This window comes from Larimichthys crocea, chromosome VII, assembly GCF_000972845.2.
Source record: "Larimichthys crocea isolate SSNF chromosome VII, L_crocea_2.0, whole genome shotgun sequence".
NCBI lineage: Eukaryota > Metazoa > Chordata > Actinopteri > Sciaenidae > Larimichthys > Larimichthys crocea.
In genome coordinates this window covers 25,665,967-25,685,085 of record NC_040017.1, presented here as the reverse complement: position 1 = coordinate 25,685,085, position 19,119 = coordinate 25,665,967, and the positions used below count along the sequence as shown (strand labels likewise).

The 19,119-nt window shown below is 43.0% G+C and overlaps 1 protein-coding gene across 12 annotated transcripts in view; it reads left to right on the top strand.

The window, feature by feature from the left end:
* The window catches only part of tenm4 (teneurin transmembrane protein 4), a 193,466-nt gene extending 174,658 nt beyond the window's left edge, over positions 1-18,808 (top strand). For all 12 annotated transcript variants that reach the window (XM_027280597.1, XM_027280605.1, XM_027280604.1 and 9 more), the window contains 6 exons: positions 446-618; positions 3,151-3,386; positions 7,314-7,610; positions 8,512-10,126; positions 12,200-12,342; positions 16,378-18,808. In XM_027280597.1, coding sequence (XP_027136398.1) covers positions 446-618; positions 3,151-3,386; positions 7,314-7,610; positions 8,512-10,126; positions 12,200-12,342; positions 16,378-17,136 — 3,223 coding nt within the window. In that variant the 3' untranslated portion in view covers positions 17,137-18,808. The remainder of the gene's footprint in view (positions 1-445; positions 619-3,150; positions 3,387-7,313; positions 7,611-8,511; positions 10,127-12,199; positions 12,343-16,377) is intronic.
* Positions 18,809-19,119: the final 311 nt, after the last annotated feature.

Below are 19,119 nucleotides of genomic sequence, written 5' to 3'. Positions count from 1 at the left end.
GATGGTTGCCTGTGCGGTGATTAAAGCTGATAGTTTTTAGTTTTATTACCCCGGGCTGCCAACATCGATGGATTTGCCGCTGTGTTTACTGCCTGTGTTGACACATTTGCACAATTTGTGACACCAAGAGGGAAATATCGGACTCAACCCAAAAAAAACTCCCAATTCCTACTCGTAATTATCACTACAACAGTTTATCCCAGACAGCAACTCATAATCACAGTGAATCTGAGACGACATTAGTCACATTTATGTACCTACATGCATTTATGCATACCTGACCTGCATTTATGATTGTGATTGCATCCTTATGATTTGACAAATCTCTCTTTAAAATGTTCATGCCACAGCACTGTTTAGGATTCTGCTCTAGTTACTCTTTTACACATTCTCAGATGACATATACCCTCCTTGCCTTGGTTCATATCAGTGTCTTTCTTTGTAGGTATGACAGTTACGGGCGTCTGACTAACGTCACTTACCCTACGGGTCGAGTGAGCAGCTACCGTACAGACGCCGACAGCTCAGTCCGCATCCAGACAGAGGGCTCCAACAAAGAGGAGATCACCGTCACCACCAACCTGTCAGCCTCTGGCACCTTCTACACACTCATGCAGGGTGAGTGTCTTTTACTATAGCTCACAAGTGGAGCATGTGACAGTGTAATGATTTAACTTTGCTTCAATAACAAAAACCTGAAGTAAAGGTTACTGTTAATATTTAAAAGAGGATCTTCCAGCACTACATTTTGCCCACTCTTATTTTTATTTGTTATAATGTGTAAGTATATCCATGGACACCTCTTTGATGAGACCTTGCCTTCAGGAATCGCGTTTAGTTCACTGTTTTGCTATCCGTGAACAACTCTGTTGCCACATGAGACGCCCGTGCAGCAGTGACAAATTATGAAAATCACAAAGAATGTCAGAAAATGTCAGAATCCTCATCTTGTGGTGGAAAAGAGGTTTATCTGTCCTTCTGGTTCTGTAAGCTGTTGTAGAGATTTGTGTAGAATGACAAGGCAAACCAGCGTCAGGAAAAGGATCAGACGATAAGTGACTCAGAGACTTTTGGCGAGGCCTGGTTGGATTCAGCCTGAAGGACTAATGTGGGCTGTCGCCATGTGGGCTGAGCGACAGTTTGACTATGACTGGCTCAGAAGGTAGTTCCAATGAAATCTGTGGATTATCCTAAATAACTAAGCCATTGTTGCAATGCGGAGCTTACCCACTGTGTTATTTGTTGGTCCTCCTCTGTTGTTTTAATAAAAATGTGTAGTTCACGTCCAATTTGGAGAACGGAAGCATCTATTGACTTTCTGTCAGGAAACATAATTTATAAAACACAATTCTGGTGGCTCTATGAGATCCGCAAGGTTTAGGACATTTAGTGAGGGAGATAAAGGCAGAGGGCGGACTTGATGTTGTGACTTTGTCCACCTGATTTGTCTTGCACATCCAAAATTCTGATATCCTGTTTAGTACCCGACCAATTGCTTCATCGATTATCCCGTTGATAGCTTTGAACTTTCTGGACCTACTTCAATTTTTTCTTTTGCCTCCCGAACCCCCTCGCACATCCACAGACACACCCCAGACCTGGACGTGTCCTCCACCCTCTGGCCTTACTGAGTCGCTACAAAACAGTGTCTGAAACAGAAGATGATAATCTCTGGTTTCTTGCTGTTGCTCAGTGGACTGGTCACCTCCGCAGTGTGACCTTGTCTTAGACATCTGCTTGTGAGAAGAGCGGCGCCAGGAGCTCTGCTGTTAATTAATTCACTATTGTCTGCTTTGTAAGCTTGCGAGTGGGCGATCGCATAACACACGAATGCACCACCTTCAAGCTTTCTGTGTGGTCATCTGTTGTGTTTGTGTTAATAACAGATATCAAATATCAAGTACCGAATACACAAGTCAGATAAAAAAGTAAAAAATAATAAAAAACAATGAAATAAAGTCATGAAAACAGATACTGTATGCATATGTAAATAATGTGGACATATTGTGTATCGCAGACACGTAGTGCGACGTTTTTATTCGTAAAACGTGCTCATTTGTAATCGCTTAAAACAAAAGCAGTAATGGAGCTGTGCGTCTCACCATCATTTTCAGTTATCAGATTACTGTACAGTGTTTCAGAACGTCAGTGCGAGGCTGCTGTATGAACTGTATGCACGCATTAGCATGAACTTTCCAATTCAGCAATATTTCCAGCCTCCTCTGGCCTCAGAGGCCTTTTTGGTAGGCTCAGCCCCAGAGGCCTTTGGTCATCCCCTGAAGTGTCTGTATGATGGAGAGAGGTAAAGGCCAGTGCAAGGTCAGCCCTGCCTCCTCTGTCCATTTCTCTTGTCTCAGCAACACAACACATCCTGTGGCACTCGCTGTGTAAATGAAGAACATCTTTAAAACGGGATCTTTAGGGTTGTTCTCTGTACGAAATAAAGAAATCATCAACACACGTTAACGTGAGAAAACTACGGTGTATGTTTTGATTTTTTTTTCTGTTAAATGAAGTCAACTAATTAATGTAATGTTTGACAAGCCATTAATTTTCTACTGTTCTTAATGAGAATAATATTCATACTGGTCCCTGTCAGCCGACTGACAGGAGGCAAGAAGGAGGCATTCTCTGATGAATGTACATGAAATGCTCGGTGGAAACATTAGTCACTGGTCTGGAGCTGGAACACAGGCTGTCATCACCTAGGGACTGTAACAGACAGGCTCAGATTTATCCCCTTGTGAACGGGCGTGTGTGTGTGTGTGTGTGTGTGTGTGTGTGTGTGTGTGTTCACCCTCCTGCCTTCTCTGTGGCCACAGGCAAGCTACCAGCTTTGATAGTTTTCATTCCCCCCATATCCTCGAGGCTGCTGCAACAGCTGTAAAACTTTACTTTACTGGCGCTGTGAAACCTCTCACTATTGATCTTTGTTGTCACAGCCCCAACATTATCGCAGGGCTTCAGTTAAATACTGCTGCTAAAGGCTTTCTTTTTGCTGAGCAGCCATTTTAGGTCATTATGTTTGTGCCTCGCTGAGATGAATATTAGATTTAGTCCTCTTACATCAGCTACAAGAAGCTCTGATTGTTTCTCTTCTTCTAATCTTAATCATAATCGTTTTCCCCTATGCCCCCTCTACATCTTCAGATCAAGTTCGGAACAGCTATTTCATTGGTCTGGATGGCTCACTGCGGCTAGTGTTGGCCAATGGTATGGAGGTGTCTTTGCACACCGAGCCCCACCTGCTGGCCGGCACGGTCATCCCCACAGTCAGCAAGAGGAATGTAACCCTGGCAATCGACAACGGTCTTAACCTGGTGGAGTGGAGACAGAGGAAGGAGCAGGCCCGTGGACAGGTCACCGTGTATGGACGTAGATTAAGGGTAAGCATGCTCATGTGGTGCACAGGATCCTTCTCGCTGAATTTGAACTGCTTCCTTTCTGTCTCACTGTGCAGTTTATCCATGACTGACAGACACACCTCGGTGTGAGTCTGAGAGCTACATTCAGATCGACATAAGCACTATGTCAAAAAAAAAACAAACAGCAGAGGCTGGGACCCCTTCACTTGCACAGCAGGCCTTCAAAAGGAGTAACTTCACTCAACTTTTGCCAAAATACAGCGCAGCGCCATCCGACAACAGGCCGCTTACGTGCACTCGTTCCTTGTAACACGAACAGCACAGTGCTATTGTTTATCTTGCAATCACTGAGACAATTGGGAAATCGTGCCTCGCTATGCACTATTTTTGGATTTGATAGGCCTTCAGACACATGGATGTAATCCTGAAACTTCCTGGATCACATGCAGTCTTCTCACACTCACTTTTAGCAGCATGCCCACACTGATACATTCAGCATTCATTCAATATAGGTACATTATTGATACAGAGCAGTCATCCAATGGTGTGAACAGTCCCTTCCCCTCTTCCACCCATATCTTAGCCACCCCACAGTCTCTATTCAAACTCCACACCTCACATTTTACTACTGGAGCTCTGCTTCCTGAGACGCAGACATCATCACGTTAAGGACTTTGCTTTGTTGATTCTTGCTGTGCACAGTTCATGCATTACAATATCACAAAAATAGGCTAACCACTGATGGACGCTGAGTGAGTGAGTGAGTGAGTGAGGAGGGATGCTGAAACCAATACTTCCTCAGTACATTGGGCTATCATTTACTTGATTGCGGTTGGGCCAGCAAGCCAGATTTTCCTCTGTTTTTCAAACATGTTTAATTTAGAGTCATCATTAAGTCACAGAACAGCTGGATCGATACAGATTTATCGATCCAGATATTACAGAGATCTTTTCATCCCCAAAATTGATGCACCTTTTCAAATTCCCAGACCATGTCTAAGAAAAGTTAGTTTTGGACTGAACGTGACCTAAGTAAACTAGATTATGTGCACCTTGATTATGATTTATTATACAGTATTTTTCATACTGGTGCCCCAGTATCTCACCTGGCTGAATCCTTACCACAGCAGCGCAGGTTTCAGTCCCAACCTGCAGCCCCCTTTTGCTGCATCTTATCCAGTCATGTGACTGCGTGAATGACCTCAGGAAGCTAACCTTTGCAAAGAAGACATAGTTACACACAGAATATCAACAGGTCCCCCTCATAATGAGATAAACACCCAGTGTTTGACCGTATGTATCTAGGAAATTACTATTAACACAGGGAGCAAATGTATCCTCAGTGATTGGCATGTATCGTTTCCCAAGGCTTTGTGAGGCAATAACAACTTTCGTTAAGTTGTCTTCCAAAATCTCTGGGAGGCAACACAGCTAATGGGGAGGTGCCACTTTGTCTGTCATTGGCTGTTCATTTAATGGCCCTGTCGTCCCTCTGGAAGCGAAAGCTTCTAATGTATGTTATAGACAATGGCCCCAGGGGTGAGATAGGAAATGGGAGCAGCCTAATGGCAAGAACAGAGGGCATGAGCAGAGCTGGAATCATCGAGCGACCTTGAGTGGCATGTCAAGTGATATTACGTGGGTGGCTGAATGAGTGTGTGGCAGTGAAGGCGGGGGGGACATGAGAAACAGAATGTGTAATACTCTGACTGCATGTCATTTCTTGTGTAAGGACGACAAAGATGATAAAAGTGTGTGTTTGAATTGTTGCTTTCTGTGTTCTGTTTTGTTCTGACTGTTTGTGTGTTACACTGTGGACAAACAATGCGTGTGTGTTCTGTTGTGCTTTTCATGTCATAAGACTAAACGGGTCAGTGATGGTCCTCAGGTTTACCCCATCCACAGTGACACGTGCCGCCCGGGATTACCCCTCCCAGCCGTGCTGCAGACGCAAAAAGCCTCCTCTTAGATTGAGTAGTGTGTAAATGTACAGTAATGACAGAACCCTTGTGGCTGGAAGCACTTCAGTGTGGAATTAAAAAGCCAATATACACTATCTGTATTTGCATTTTAGTATCATCATCTTGTCTTAATAATTTGGGGCGGTTTGTTCAAAAGACAAGTCAAACCATAGAATTAGTTTTCTTTGATTGCAATGTGAGAATAAACATCATGGACGCTATTGAAGAAAAACAAGTAATGGTTGAATTAATCATGAGAACCGATGAAAGGCATTTTCACTTGTGAAACAACAGATTGAGACTGTCATTTGACACAAAAGTCGTTGATATTGATTGAGAGATCAGATGTTCCTGTAATAGTTGATGTGGAGGGCAGTTTAAAATGTAACACTGTAGGCCTAATGTACTATAATATCCTCTCTTCTGTTTCTACACATCGACGGCCTTTGAGAATTTCCTTTTTCGAAGCAATGTCCAATTTAAAATAATTCCCCTTGAGTGGGTTTCCATTCTCTTGGGATCTTGGGATCTCTTCTGTAAGAGGTTTTTTCCACCCTGTTGAGTCTTCGCGGACCAGATCCTGGCATCAGGGACTTTCTTTCTTATACTTAATTTCTTGTTGGAAGCAATCTCAGTACAATCAGACTCTGAAACACTGTTTCACACTGTTTCACTCTTTGATATGCAAACAAAACACTGTCTAAGTGCTGTAGTAATTTCACTTTTGTCAGTGCAGTTTAATGTGGGCCCACCCCACCCCTTGTTTTTAGTCCCTAGATCTATTGTAGGACCCCTCTCATCAGTCTTGGGGCTCAAATTGCTCGTGCCTCCTTACACCTTCATGGAATCTGTTGCTTTTAGTGTAAAGTAATCCTCTCAATTAGGTATCAGTGACATTAATTGCCTCTGGTGTAATTGTCCCTTCACAGATGAGAGACCTAAGCATGCTTTTCTCAACGTGAGACTGAAAAAGTGAGGCTTCTCAGCAAGCCCCCTGCGACCTGCTCTGTGGCATGTGTCTGGAAAGTAGCCAGAAGTGTCTGTCTGAGTCGAGATGTTTTTTTAAGCTTTGCCAAAGCGTTTTAGCAAGATAAAAGGTAGCACATCTGTAGATAAACTGTGCACATTAATATGAAAGAAGGTGTTAAATATTACAGAATCAGTAGTTTAAATTAATGCCATCTCCATGACAACATTTTCTAAGACCTTTTGTGGAGATTTGCTTTTACCTCCAACTTACAGTAAGGCCCTTTTCTCCCCTTTGATTTGATTTGAGTTTCTCTGTAGCTTTTGCTTACAAAGACTGCTGACTGAGAAACATAATGTTAGGGCTATAGGTTGATCTTCTCGGATGCAGCACTGGCACTGCCTCCTAAACGAGCCTGGCAGTGGGTTCGACTCTACCGACCTGAACACGGCCTTAAAGATTACACACTTCAGAGCAATGTCTTTCTGCTCTGATCGCAGTGAAGCAAAGGGTCACTGTGTGCATCCTCGTGCATTCAGGAGAGGCAAAAAAAAAGAAAAGTGAAGTATCATTTAAACAATGTCGCACAAGGGAAGAATTGATTTTTTTCTCCTCTTTTCCAATTTACGGAATTGGCTAAATAAAAATGAAAGTCATCCTCGTCTGGTAATTCCTTTCAGTAAGCAGCGAAAATGAATTTAATGATCAATGTGGCTCTAATGTTTCTTGCATGAATAGGCATACTCCCACCAAGACTCTGCTGAATCTTTACACAAACAAAGAAATATGGTAATTCTTATAATTTCATCACTTCAATAGCTCCTGCAGTCCTGAGATATAGCTTCTCTGTTGTAATTAAAAGCTGTGAAAAGAAGAATATAAAATAATCACTTTGTGATTAAACCTCAAAAGGTTCCACCTCAGAAGGCGGTGCATCATTTTCAAAGTTCCAAACATGTTTATTCCCTCTCGATGGATTTGCTGTGGTGAAATTAAATGTCTCTGCTTCCTCTTCTGTAGGTTCATAACAGGAACTTGCTGTCGCTGGATTTTGATCGAATCACCAGGACTGAAAAGGTCTACGATGATCACAGAAAGTTCACATTACGGATCCACTACGATCATGCTGGGCGGCCCACTCTGTGGGCACCAAGCAGTCGTCTGAATGGAGTCAATGTCACCTATTCCTCCGGAGGGCATGTGGCGGGTATCCAAAGAGGCACCATGTCTGTACGCATGGAGTATGACCAGAATGGCAGAATCACCTCCCAGATATTCGCTGATGGGAAATCGTGGACCTACACTTACCTTGAGAAGGTACGGATTGTCTTTGTAGTGATTATTAAATGGTTTTAAAATAACGACAGGGACATGTTGTACGGAGATATTATGGAGGTATGTTTTTGTCAGAACCTCAACAGGAGATTTTAGACTCAAGTTAAAAGTTAACTTGTAATACTGCGGCAGTGTTTGTGCTGCATTATCAGACTTCGGCACAGATATCAGCAGAAATGTAATTAAAACCTGTCTGGTGCACCGTAGACATTATACTTTGTTACCAAAGTCTGACAGCAAAGCTCAACCTGAAATAGTTTGATGATTGAACAGAGTGAAATGTCACTTTCTACTCACGTAATTGAAGGCAAGCTTCTTGAGGAGAAAGTAAAGAGCTGTGATTCTCCAGCTTAGATATGTAATATGAAAATGGCAGCCAGTCACCTTGTTAACAGTCTATGGTCTGTTTTTCAGCGACATCCAAGTGCTGAGATGCTGGCAGCCTGTTGTGACAGCCTTAGAACTGTTTAAAGACGTCGTTTAATGGTGCAAGAAGGGTGCAATTGGAAATTGTTTCCCTCAGACTGTGTGGATCAGAAGATCCCGCAAATAAGAAACAAGAAGCAGCCTGTTTGTGAAATCATATCTTAAAGACATCTTAATGTCACAGGAATATCAACAACTGGGCTTTCAAGCTGGAAATTAGATTTGGTCTTGCATGTATAATACGTTATTGCTTTTAACTTTTTGTTCATAAAGCACTGGCTATTTTATTAATCATACCCAGTTTAAATCTTATTTTATGATACCATGTGTTTATGCAAAAGGGAAATATATCAAATATATTCACGATCAGATATCATTATCAGATTATCAGATATATTTATTTGTGACTAAAAGCAATCTTACTCAACTCAAAGAGCGTTTCCTATTCTCTTTACAGTCCATGGTACTGCTGCTCTACAGCCAGAGGCAGTATATCTTTGAATTTGACAAAAATGACCGACTATCGTCTGTGACAATGCCCAACGTGGGACGGCAGATCCTAGAGACCTCCCGCTCCATTGGCTACTACAGAAACACCTACCGGCCTCCTGAAGGTAACGCTTCAGTGCTCCAGGACTACAGTGAGGATGGCCAGTTGCTGCAGACCACCTACCTGGGCACAGGCCGCAGGGTCATTTACAAATACGGCAAGCTTGCCAAACTGCTGGAGATTCTCTACGATACCACACGCATCGGTTTCTCCTATGATGAAGTAGCCGGCATGCTGAAGACGGTCAACCTGCAGAGCGAGGGCTTTACCTGCACCATCCGCTATCGACAGATCGGCCCTCTGATAGACAGACAGATCTTCAGATTCAGTGAAGAAGGCATGGTCAACGCCAGATTTGACTACGTCTACGACAACAGTTTCCGAGTCACTAGCATGCAGGCTGTCATCAATGAAACGCCGCTGCCGATTGACTTGTATCGCTACGACGACGTGTCTGGCAAGACAGAGCAGTTTGGCAAATTTGGAGTAATCTATTACGACATCAATCAAATTATCACCACAGCCGTGATGACCCACACCAAACACTTTGATGCCTATGGCCGGGTGAAGGAGGTCCAATATGAGATCTTCCGCTCGCTCATGTACTGGATGATGGTGCAGTATGACAACATGGGGCGAGTGGTGGCTAAGGAGCTAAAGGTTGGGCCTTATGCCAACACCACGCGCTACACATACGAGTATGACGCCGACGGTCAACTTCAGGTGGTCTCCATTAACGACAAGCCTCTGTGGAGGTACAGCTATGACCTAAACGGCAACTTACACCTTCTCAGCCCTGGAAACAGTGTGCGCCTCACGCCATTACGCTACGATATCAGAGATCGCATCACCCGCTTGGGAGATGTTCAGTACAGGATGGATGAGGACGGTTTCCTCAAGCAGCGGGGGAATGACTACTTTGACTACAACTCAGCGGGCCTGCTGGTTAAGGTGTACAACAAAGTGAGTGGTTGGAGCATCAAATACCGTTACGATGGCTTGGGCAGGAGGGTGTCCAGCAGAAGCAGCATGGGCCACCACCTGCAGTTCTTCTACGCTGACTTATCCAGCCCCACTCGAGTCACCCATATGTACAATCACTCCAGCTCTGAGATTACTTCGTTGTACTATGACCTACAGGGACATCTTTTCGCCATGGAGCTAAGCAGCGGGGATGAGTTTTATGTGGCCTGTGATAACATAGGCACGCCTCTGGCTGTGTTTAGTGGCTCAGGCCTCATGATCAAGCAGATCCTCCATACGGCGTTCGGAGAGGTTTACCTTGATACCAACCCCAGCCTCCAGCTCATAATTGGCTACCAGGGAGGCCTGTATGAACCTCTCAGCAGACTGGTCCACATGGGCAGACGAGACTATGATGTTCTTGCCGGACGCTGGACGACACCTGACCATGAGATCTGGAAACGCCTCAACAGCAACCACATTGTGCCATTCAACCTGTACATGTTCAAGAACAACAATCCTCTCAGCAACAACGAGGAGATAAAGTGCTACATGACTGGTAAGTTAACTTAACAAACTTGTGTTTTACAGAGATGAGAGGACCCGATGAGAGAAAATCCCTCCTTTATAGAGGAAAAGGGAAAAAAATATTGTATTGCAAAGTCTGAAAAAGTCAAGAGAAACTTCAATCCACGGCAAAGGTGCTGCAGACCTGTCAAGATTTGGCATTTTAAGTCTGTAGTCAGTGTGCTTGATACAGAAAAGATTTTCTGTGAAGTATTTCTCTAACAACGATTATCGTATCGGCTGAAAAAAAATCCATATCGTGCATCTCTAAATCATAATAAATGATTTTAATTGTTTACAGGTGAGTAACTCTATATAGCAGTTAGCAGATGTAAAGTCCCACTAGAGCAATCAATGATGTATATAACTTATTTATGATGCTAAGACCGCACCTACTGTATGTGAAACTGTTGTTGCCTGCATTTCAGGTTTCTCTGTCAAATTTTGTGTTTTTTTTTATTCTAAACAAGCTGCAAATGGAAGAACAGATCCTGCCAAAATTAAATTGAAAAGCAGTGTGCTACAGAGGCTTTTAAGAGCTTCCTCACCGGGACACTGAGGTTGTTTTTCAGCTCCCGCGTGTGCACGTTTATGTGCACGTGTATGTGCAGGTATACGTATGTGCATGCTTTTGTGCGTGTGCCCAGGTGCTATCGCTTTGAAAGTGCTCATAGGGAGCAGTGCTGTACAGCAAAGCCCCCTTCTGTTGTTGAACACTCAGGTCCCTTCCCAGAAATATCACATCGTTTTTTGTGTTGCTTTGTGGTAGGGAGGAGGTAAATGGCAGTGAAAGCACCCCGGTGGACAAGGAGAGCACAATGGATCCATAGAAACCTTAGCCAGGGCCAGTTGTATCAACCTCTTTGGCTGGAAAGAAAACAACACTGTTAAGGATACTCGGTGAATGCTCTGTGCTTAAACCAGTCTGCTTCAGCCAGATCTCATTCACAAATAGGAGATTTAATTATATATATTAAACTTACTTGATAATGCTTATGTTGGCTGTGTATTAATACATTTTTATCCTTCATTGATTCACCTATAGACAATACTGAATCATCACTTTTTGTTCAGGTAGAGTCGAGGCTTCTGTTTCTTTCTGTTCAACAAAGCCGTTTAGCCAGCTGCCAAACAGAAAGACGTTCAGCTTCACAGTCCACCATTAGGGGCTGACTGGCATTTGAATGCTAAGCAGACTGTTAGATATACTGTAGTGGGGCTGCCTCAATTGTGATTGATGGCGCTGACATTTCCGTTCCTTTCACTAAATTATCAGGGTCCTTTCATTGTCCTCAAACAAATTCTTATTTAAAAAAGCTTTGTCAGGTGCCACAATGTGGCAGTGCCAGTCTGTGACAAACTTGCACCCCCCCACCCCCCCAAGTGTCACAGCAATGATCCTGCTGTCCATAACAAACACATCGAATGGGGCAAGAAACAAATGGCTCGGATTGAACAGGCGTTTGCTCCCGGTCATGTCTGTGATATTCAGAATTAATGACAACTTATCACAAGGTATGGCAGCAGCACCTTATAACCACAGCTCCGGTGGCTGCTATTAGAAGAACCACATCATCGTGATTGCATGGATTTAAATCCCAGACACGTCACTTTCCCCTTTTTCAGTGTCTCGTTAGAAAAAAAAATATATTACAGAAGAACCCGCTGAGTCTTCAAAATAATCTCGTGTCGAAGTCTGGGCCGCTTTGAAATGACATGAAATTACAGTATATAATTATCAGCACAGCAGACGCTCTCGGATGCCGCTTGACGTTTCTGGGACCCAGCTGTGTGTCATTAGTGTGGCACCTGCAGGAGTGGACGTGAATCATTGCCGCCATCTCGAGTGTTTATTATAGCTTGTCCACTTTCACAAACAAATCAAGTGCTCAGACTGAGCGAGGAGTATTTCAAGGAGACAGGCACTTGACCGCAGAATGTCAACTGTTAAAATTGAACAAATCAATTCTTAGTGTTTTTTATGGTTTTCTCCGGAGACACAAGTTATTGTCGATGGCAGGACATGTAAATCACCGTTTCGCTGTTTTCCTCCCTTCTTCTGCAGACGTCAACAGCTGGTTGGTGACCTTCGGCTTCCAGCTGTACAACGTCATCCCTGGCTATCGCAAACCCAGCACAGAATCCATGGAGCCGTCCTACGAGCTGGTCCGCACGCAGATAAAGACACAGGAATGGGACAGCACCAAGGTAAACCCGTCACTCACCTATCCCACCACAGTTCACCTTCTTCAACCTCTGCTCTCGTCCTCTCCAACATCATTAGCAAATAGACATGCTCAGTGTAGCCAGACTCCCAGAGGAGCTGCCAGCTATCAGGCCAAAACACAGCCCAGTGAGCCAGGTCCCTGCCCCTAGTCCTCATCTTGGGGAATGGGGTCAGGCTAAACGGCTCTTGTAATTGTCCTGCCATTAGGGAAATTCACTCTCCATTCCCTCCACCACCGGCCATTGATTTCATCTCAGTCTTACACCGTTAGCCAAGGTCTGAGAAGTAGTAGACATGCTCTGATTCCCGCGTTTATCAGCCCCTTTTAAGATGCCTCCAACTCAACTGAATTATTGAAGAGGCCACTGTTGTCTTGGGTTTGGTTACAGCTAGACTAGTGAATGCCACCCAACAGGAGGCCAGGATTCATGTTGAGTGACACTTTTGCTGCAACCTTAACACAGTGGGTATTTGTTCTTTTAAAAAAAATGTAACCCCTGAGAGCTACTGAGATGAGACAATACAAAGCTGTCTAACTCTGTGACCTCTGATCTGCCCAACTAACTATAATATGCAGAGAGAAAGCAGTGATGGTGTAATACCATGTACTGCTGGATTTTATATGCTTAAGATTTCAAAGCATTTATACCAGTGGTTCTTAACCTGGGTTCGATCGAACCCTAGGGGTTCGGTGAGTCGGTCTCAGGGGTTCGGTGGAGCCTCCGCCCTGGAATTTTTTATACCATTTGTTACAACATATCTTTGTGAGCAATCGTTTTCGAGGATGCTGGACATAAAAACTAAGAAAAGGAACAGACTTTGCTGTGAAAATGACATGAGACTGGCACTTGCCAAGGTGAAGCCACGCATATCTGAACTGGTCTCTCAAAGGCAACAGCAGAAGTCACACTGAGGTAAGTTGTTGTGAGTTCATGCACTGTGTTGGTTTTGTTATTTGAACAAGGTGATGTTAATGCACGGTTCATTTTGTGCACCAGTAAAAAAAATCATATTTTCTTTTTTACTAAAGAAGGGTTCGGTACCTCCAACAAGGTTAAGAACCACTGATTTATACAAATACAAATTAAAGAGGCATGCAGCATATTAACTGTCAGCATATTAGTATCCATTCAACTGTTTGTTACTAAAAATAGCATGTGAATAAATTCCCACACTGGCGGCTCATGTGCATTTAAAATCATGAAAGGAATTTGAGTCTGACTCGAGGCATTCCAGCACACCATGATCAATTACACATGATATGCAACAGCCATGAATCCACACTGTTATTTTACATGTTATATACAAAGTGTAATAGCAGGAATCCCATTTGTGTCCTCATGTAGCGTAGACTGATTTTTGAGGGTTACTGTCAAAGCGCCCTGGGACTGAATCTGACTGACTGCACGCTTGCTTGGCACTACCACTGAGAATTTCTGAGCTCTACCCAAGGTAGCAATCTACAAAGGAGCTGCAACAGAGGAAATATCTAATTGAATCCCCAAAATGATTTCCATTTCAAATATCTGAGAGATAGATGTGATGGAATAGCGTTGCAGATTAAAAAGAATAAATCAGCAGACACAGTCGCAACCCCTGACTAAACCGGTCGTCACTCCCAGACCTCACGATTTGATCAATATTTTCAAATGTCAGAAAACCATTTATCAACTGGCAATTTCAGCCTTTTTAATAAGTTTAATTGCTCTCTTTATGATTCAGTATTCTGTTTTTAACCATAATTTTAGAGGAGGTAACTCCGCCACAGCAAGCCAAGCCAAGTTGCATTGGCCAGTCTTCATAGAAGCAGGACTTTCATTATGCTGAGATTAAATTACACGTAATGCTATTTTCAGTTTGTTTGTTTGTTTATTTCACTCAAAAGCATTAAACAGGAGTACAGCCATCTAATTAATAATGTGATTAAAAGCTAATTTTTCATCAACACACCCAGCCTTTTAAGTATATATTCAAGAATACCCATGACACGCTGTAGAAATCACGTAATGAAGGCTTTAAATAGATACTTAGTCTAGATTTGAAGGTTTTCCTTGTGTTTGCGAGGGAGCTCTTCCTTCAGCACACCTCCAGAGTATGCAATGTAAATGATATGTACAGAAAGATTGAGATAATTAGTCCCGTGTATGAGACGAGGCAGTAATATTCTTATCTATTCCTGCTTCAAAATTTGTTCTATGAGCTGGTAAATATCATGTTGATCCTCACTGCAGATAGTCACACCAGCCTAATTAAATGCACGGTTCTTTGAAGCATAAATATAGCTTTAAAACTACATGTGGCATGTGCTGTGCACTTGGCATTTTATTTTATTTTTATATCATACAGGAGAAAAAAGTATGCCTGCCTTTCTATCTCTTTTCATTTAAGCCCCTATTTCGCCATGCTGCTGAATCCACACACAGATTGAAAAATGCCGTGAGGGGCCAGACAGATGAGGTTTGTGCTGCACAAGGCTTGATCTCTCATTCTGGGTTGTGCTGGAGGCTGATTGCGCCCCATGCTATGTGAATGATGCTTCTCTGGGAGTGTCCCGTGAGGCTGTTTCAGTGAAGTGGAGGACATTGCCCCCTTTCCCCCCTCCGCCTCTGGGACAGCTGACCGGGTCACGCTGTTGGCACGGTAAACAAACATGGAGTGGCATGGTGTGAAGTGTCCCCCCAGGCCATCTCTCCCGTGAGGCCCAGCTCCCCCCTCCCTCTTGCGGAGGATTTGATGCGGTGTCACGTCAGAGAGCAGGCAGATATGCCGGTCACTGCAGAATGCTCCACACTTCGTCAGCCCCACCCAATCCTCCAGCCTCTAGCCACCCTTTAACGGAGACAGAATTAGAAACTGTCAGGAGAACTTTGGATGAAACTGGTTGACAAAGACTCCTAAGGACGCTCACAGCCTCTTATCTTGGGTGATGGCAAGAAGGCGCAGTGTTTGAGAGCCTTTTTGTTGCTACTCGGATGCATTCGGGCAAACGTCTAACTGTGTCTTGGCCAGCTTCCATTTCATATCACTCTCCACATTTTAACATCTTTCTTTCTTCCTGAGGAATATCTCTTGTCAAGTAGCATTAGGACAAAGTATTAATTTTGGCTGAAGGGGAATGTGGTATCTATACACAAAGCTTTGATCCCTTAAGGAATAACATATACACGAGTTACCAACTGATTCCTGTTTCATATTTGGCGCAGCATGGCTGTCAGAAGACAGTAATTTCACCCTTTTTCAAAATATCATGCCTGTCACAAATGATCAGAGAGATTTGCATTTGCTGACAAACACCTCTACCCTTCCCCGACTGTGTGCGACGCATCCACAGCTTCAAAGAATCTCTGTTTGCCATTGATAATGGATTTTAAACAATTACATCATTATTTATATATAGTACTAATTTAATAAATAGGAATGTCGGATCAATGCTGTGTTTTCTAGAGCACCTGTGAGATTTTATTTTGAGACCTTTCATTTGATCAGTTTGACGACACCGTTGGCGTTCTTATTCCAGACCCCCAGAAAATAATGTTCGGTAAAACTTTGATCATCTAGTTCTTAGAGGAAATGTGTTCAGCTTGGATGCTCATAGATGTTGCTGCATATGTTATACCCAGATCATGTTTTATTTTAGTTCTTTTGTTTAAAGTCTTGATTTCCATCAATTAAGACATGTATATTTTATAAAAAGGTGTCAAATCATCCTCATTCAGTCGTCTACGTTTACAGGAGAAAAGCATTGAGCTGAAAGTGTTTGAAGTGTTAATAATGAAGTATGAATCTTTGAAAATGGGACAAAGCAGACAGTGTTGCTTATTACCTACACAGAGGAGGGTAAATCCAAGGTGTAAGGCAATCAGAAACTGTGTATAAAATATCAAGTCTTCAAACAAGCGATTGACTGACGTTGTGTAAATTCATTTCTTTCTCAGAGAACAAACAATAAGAATGTTACTGTCTATGTAGACGCTGCGGGGGCTGTCTGACTAAACAGTGTTGTCTTTGTTTTGCAGTCTTTGCTGGGCGTTCAGTGTGAAGTTCAGAGGCAGCTGAAGGCTTTTGTGAGGCTGGAGCGTTTTGGACAGATCTACAGAGCCAAAAGTGCCGGATGTCCTCAGACAGAGGACAAGAAGATCTTTGCCTCCGGTGGCTCCATCTTCGGCAAGGGGGTGAAATTTGCCATCCGAGATGGTCGCATCAGCACGGACATCATCAGCTTAGCCAACGAGGATGGGCGCCGCATGGCTGCGGTTCTGAATGACGCCTTCTACCTTGAAGACCTTCACTTCACTATTGCTGGAATGGACACCCACTACTTTGTCAAACTGGGCTCAGTGGAGGGAGACCTGGCCCTCATTGGCATGACAGTGGGCCGGCGTACACTAGAGACTGGCGTTAATGTGACGGTGTCTCAGGTCAACAGTGTTCTCAATGGCAGGACTAGGCGCATTACTGACATCCAGCTACAATACGGCGCGCTGTGTCTGAATACACGTTACGGCAGCAGTGTGGATGAGGAAAAAGCTCGCGTGTTGGAGCTGGCCAGGCAGAGAGCTGTCGCCCAGGCTTGGGCCCGGGAGCGCCAGAGACTGAGGGACGGAGAGGAGGGCTCGCGAACCTGGACTGAAGGAGAGAAACAACAGCTCCTGGGTTCAGGGAAGGTGCAGGGCTACGACGGTTACTATGTGGTTTCAGTTGACCAGTATCCTGAGCTGGCAGACAGTGTCAACAACATTCATTTCATGAGACAGAGCGAAATGGGGCGAAGGTGACATGAACACGAGGCTCTGGAGTGACGGACTCAGATGTAGGACATGGGACTTCTTGCCAAAGACAGTTGTGTACATGACCACTTTTTTTTTTTTTCTTTGACTGTGCTCAACTTGGTTTTTAATATACTGTAAAAAAAACAAAAAAAAAAAAAACATGGTTGCAATCAGTTGCACTGTATTAATAGAAGAGTGCCCTTCTCCTTTTGAAGATTCTTTAACAGTCTTTGCCCTCCAAGTGCGACTGCTAGAGGATGAAAATCTGCGATGTCTGTGACTTATTTTTGTGACTCCATTTCCTCGTTTCCTTTTGGTGATTCTGTTCAAAGGAATCCAAGAGGAGTATTGGTAATGCATTATGTTCACTGGCTCACTCTGCTGCCAGACTTGCAGATTGTTATTCACAAGCTTGCTCCATTCTGCCTTTTTCTGCGCCTCAGCCAAGGAGATTCCTTCTCTTTTAATCACTTCTTTTTTATACTTGAAACCCTCATAGCCCCAGTCATCCATAAATGATGAGAGATTTCTGTCGGGAGGTAGAGTCCTTCATCAGAACCCCAGCTGAACTTGTCAAAGCACCTTCATTTGTGTGATGTCTTGTAATTTTTTAAGAGGATACTCATCTGTGGTCTTAGCTTGGAAGGCTTCAATGCACCCTGACTGTGCATGTCGACGGCCTTTCTTTATGAACTACAAAATTAGCAAAACTGCATAATCAAGCTTAAAGTGTATGGTAAAGCCAACAAAGGGATATGAGGTCACTTTTTTTTATTTTAGTGTGTATTTTATTTTTTATCTGTATTTTATTTTTATTTTTTTCCGAGGAAGAAAATGAAAACATAGAATAAATTGCTCTATGCTCCTTTTTATTTGACTGTGGTCAAACAACTCGATTATGAAAATAGTGAAGAGCCAATCCTGTAAGAAAATACTGTGGAATTAATGTCTGTATTAAACAACAAAAGGTATTTTACAGGAATGGTTTTTGAATTACATTTTAGTTTTGTTTTATAAATAGCTATATGAATTAACAGTATAACAAATGTGAATTTAAAAAAAAATGTGAACTATTGTCCCTTTTATTGTTAATTGTTGTACTTGAACAATACATAAGGGTGTTTCAACACATGGAATAAACTATGAAAGGTGGTTTAGTTCAATCAATTACTGTGTTTTTCATTAGACAGACTACATGTTACTGATTGCATATGAAGCAGGCAGTGTTTGTTTATCAGTGAGCTTAAGTCAGTATTCCTCACCAGTGTCCGATCAAATGAAGCTCGGGATGAAATATTTTTAAAAGGTGAGCCTACGAAGATGGTTAAAGAAACCGTTCTCATGAGTGATACATACTACATTAACATACCGGCTGCTGAGATAGATAGGCTTTGCATTGTGTTGTGGGTGAGATGAAAGATACAAATTGCCTTTGCCCTAAGGGCTGCCCGCAGGTCAGCATCGAAAGTGCTTTCATTCTCCAGAATAGGGCTCCACTCGGTCCCTCGGCTGGCTGAAATGCATTAGACCTGCAGGTGTACTAGTTCCCGTTTACAGACTAAAGGTCGTCTATACACGCCAACCTTGGAAATAACCCACGTGGACACATTCTAGCTCCCATATGTCCGTATCCTCCTCAGTGGAGACTGCAAAGGACAATTCTGCTCATTTGAAAATGTCACTATGTGAAAAACTCAAGAGGAGTCAAGACTATTTTGGAAATTGTGACATTGATTTGACTTCTGGTACTTTTCTGAACTATGCCAAGCCACTACACACTCTTGACTTTCTTATCATTTTCCATCCAAATATGAACTTTGTTTGTGTGTGTAGGGGTGGTGGGAGCATGATTGAGTGTCTCAATCTGTACAAACGTTAAAGCAAACAGTACAGTTATTATTTTTCTTTTCTGCTGTTGGTTGTGACGTTTTGTTTCCGAAAAGAAAAAAAAAATGTATGTTCAACATTATATGAATGAAGGATATTTGC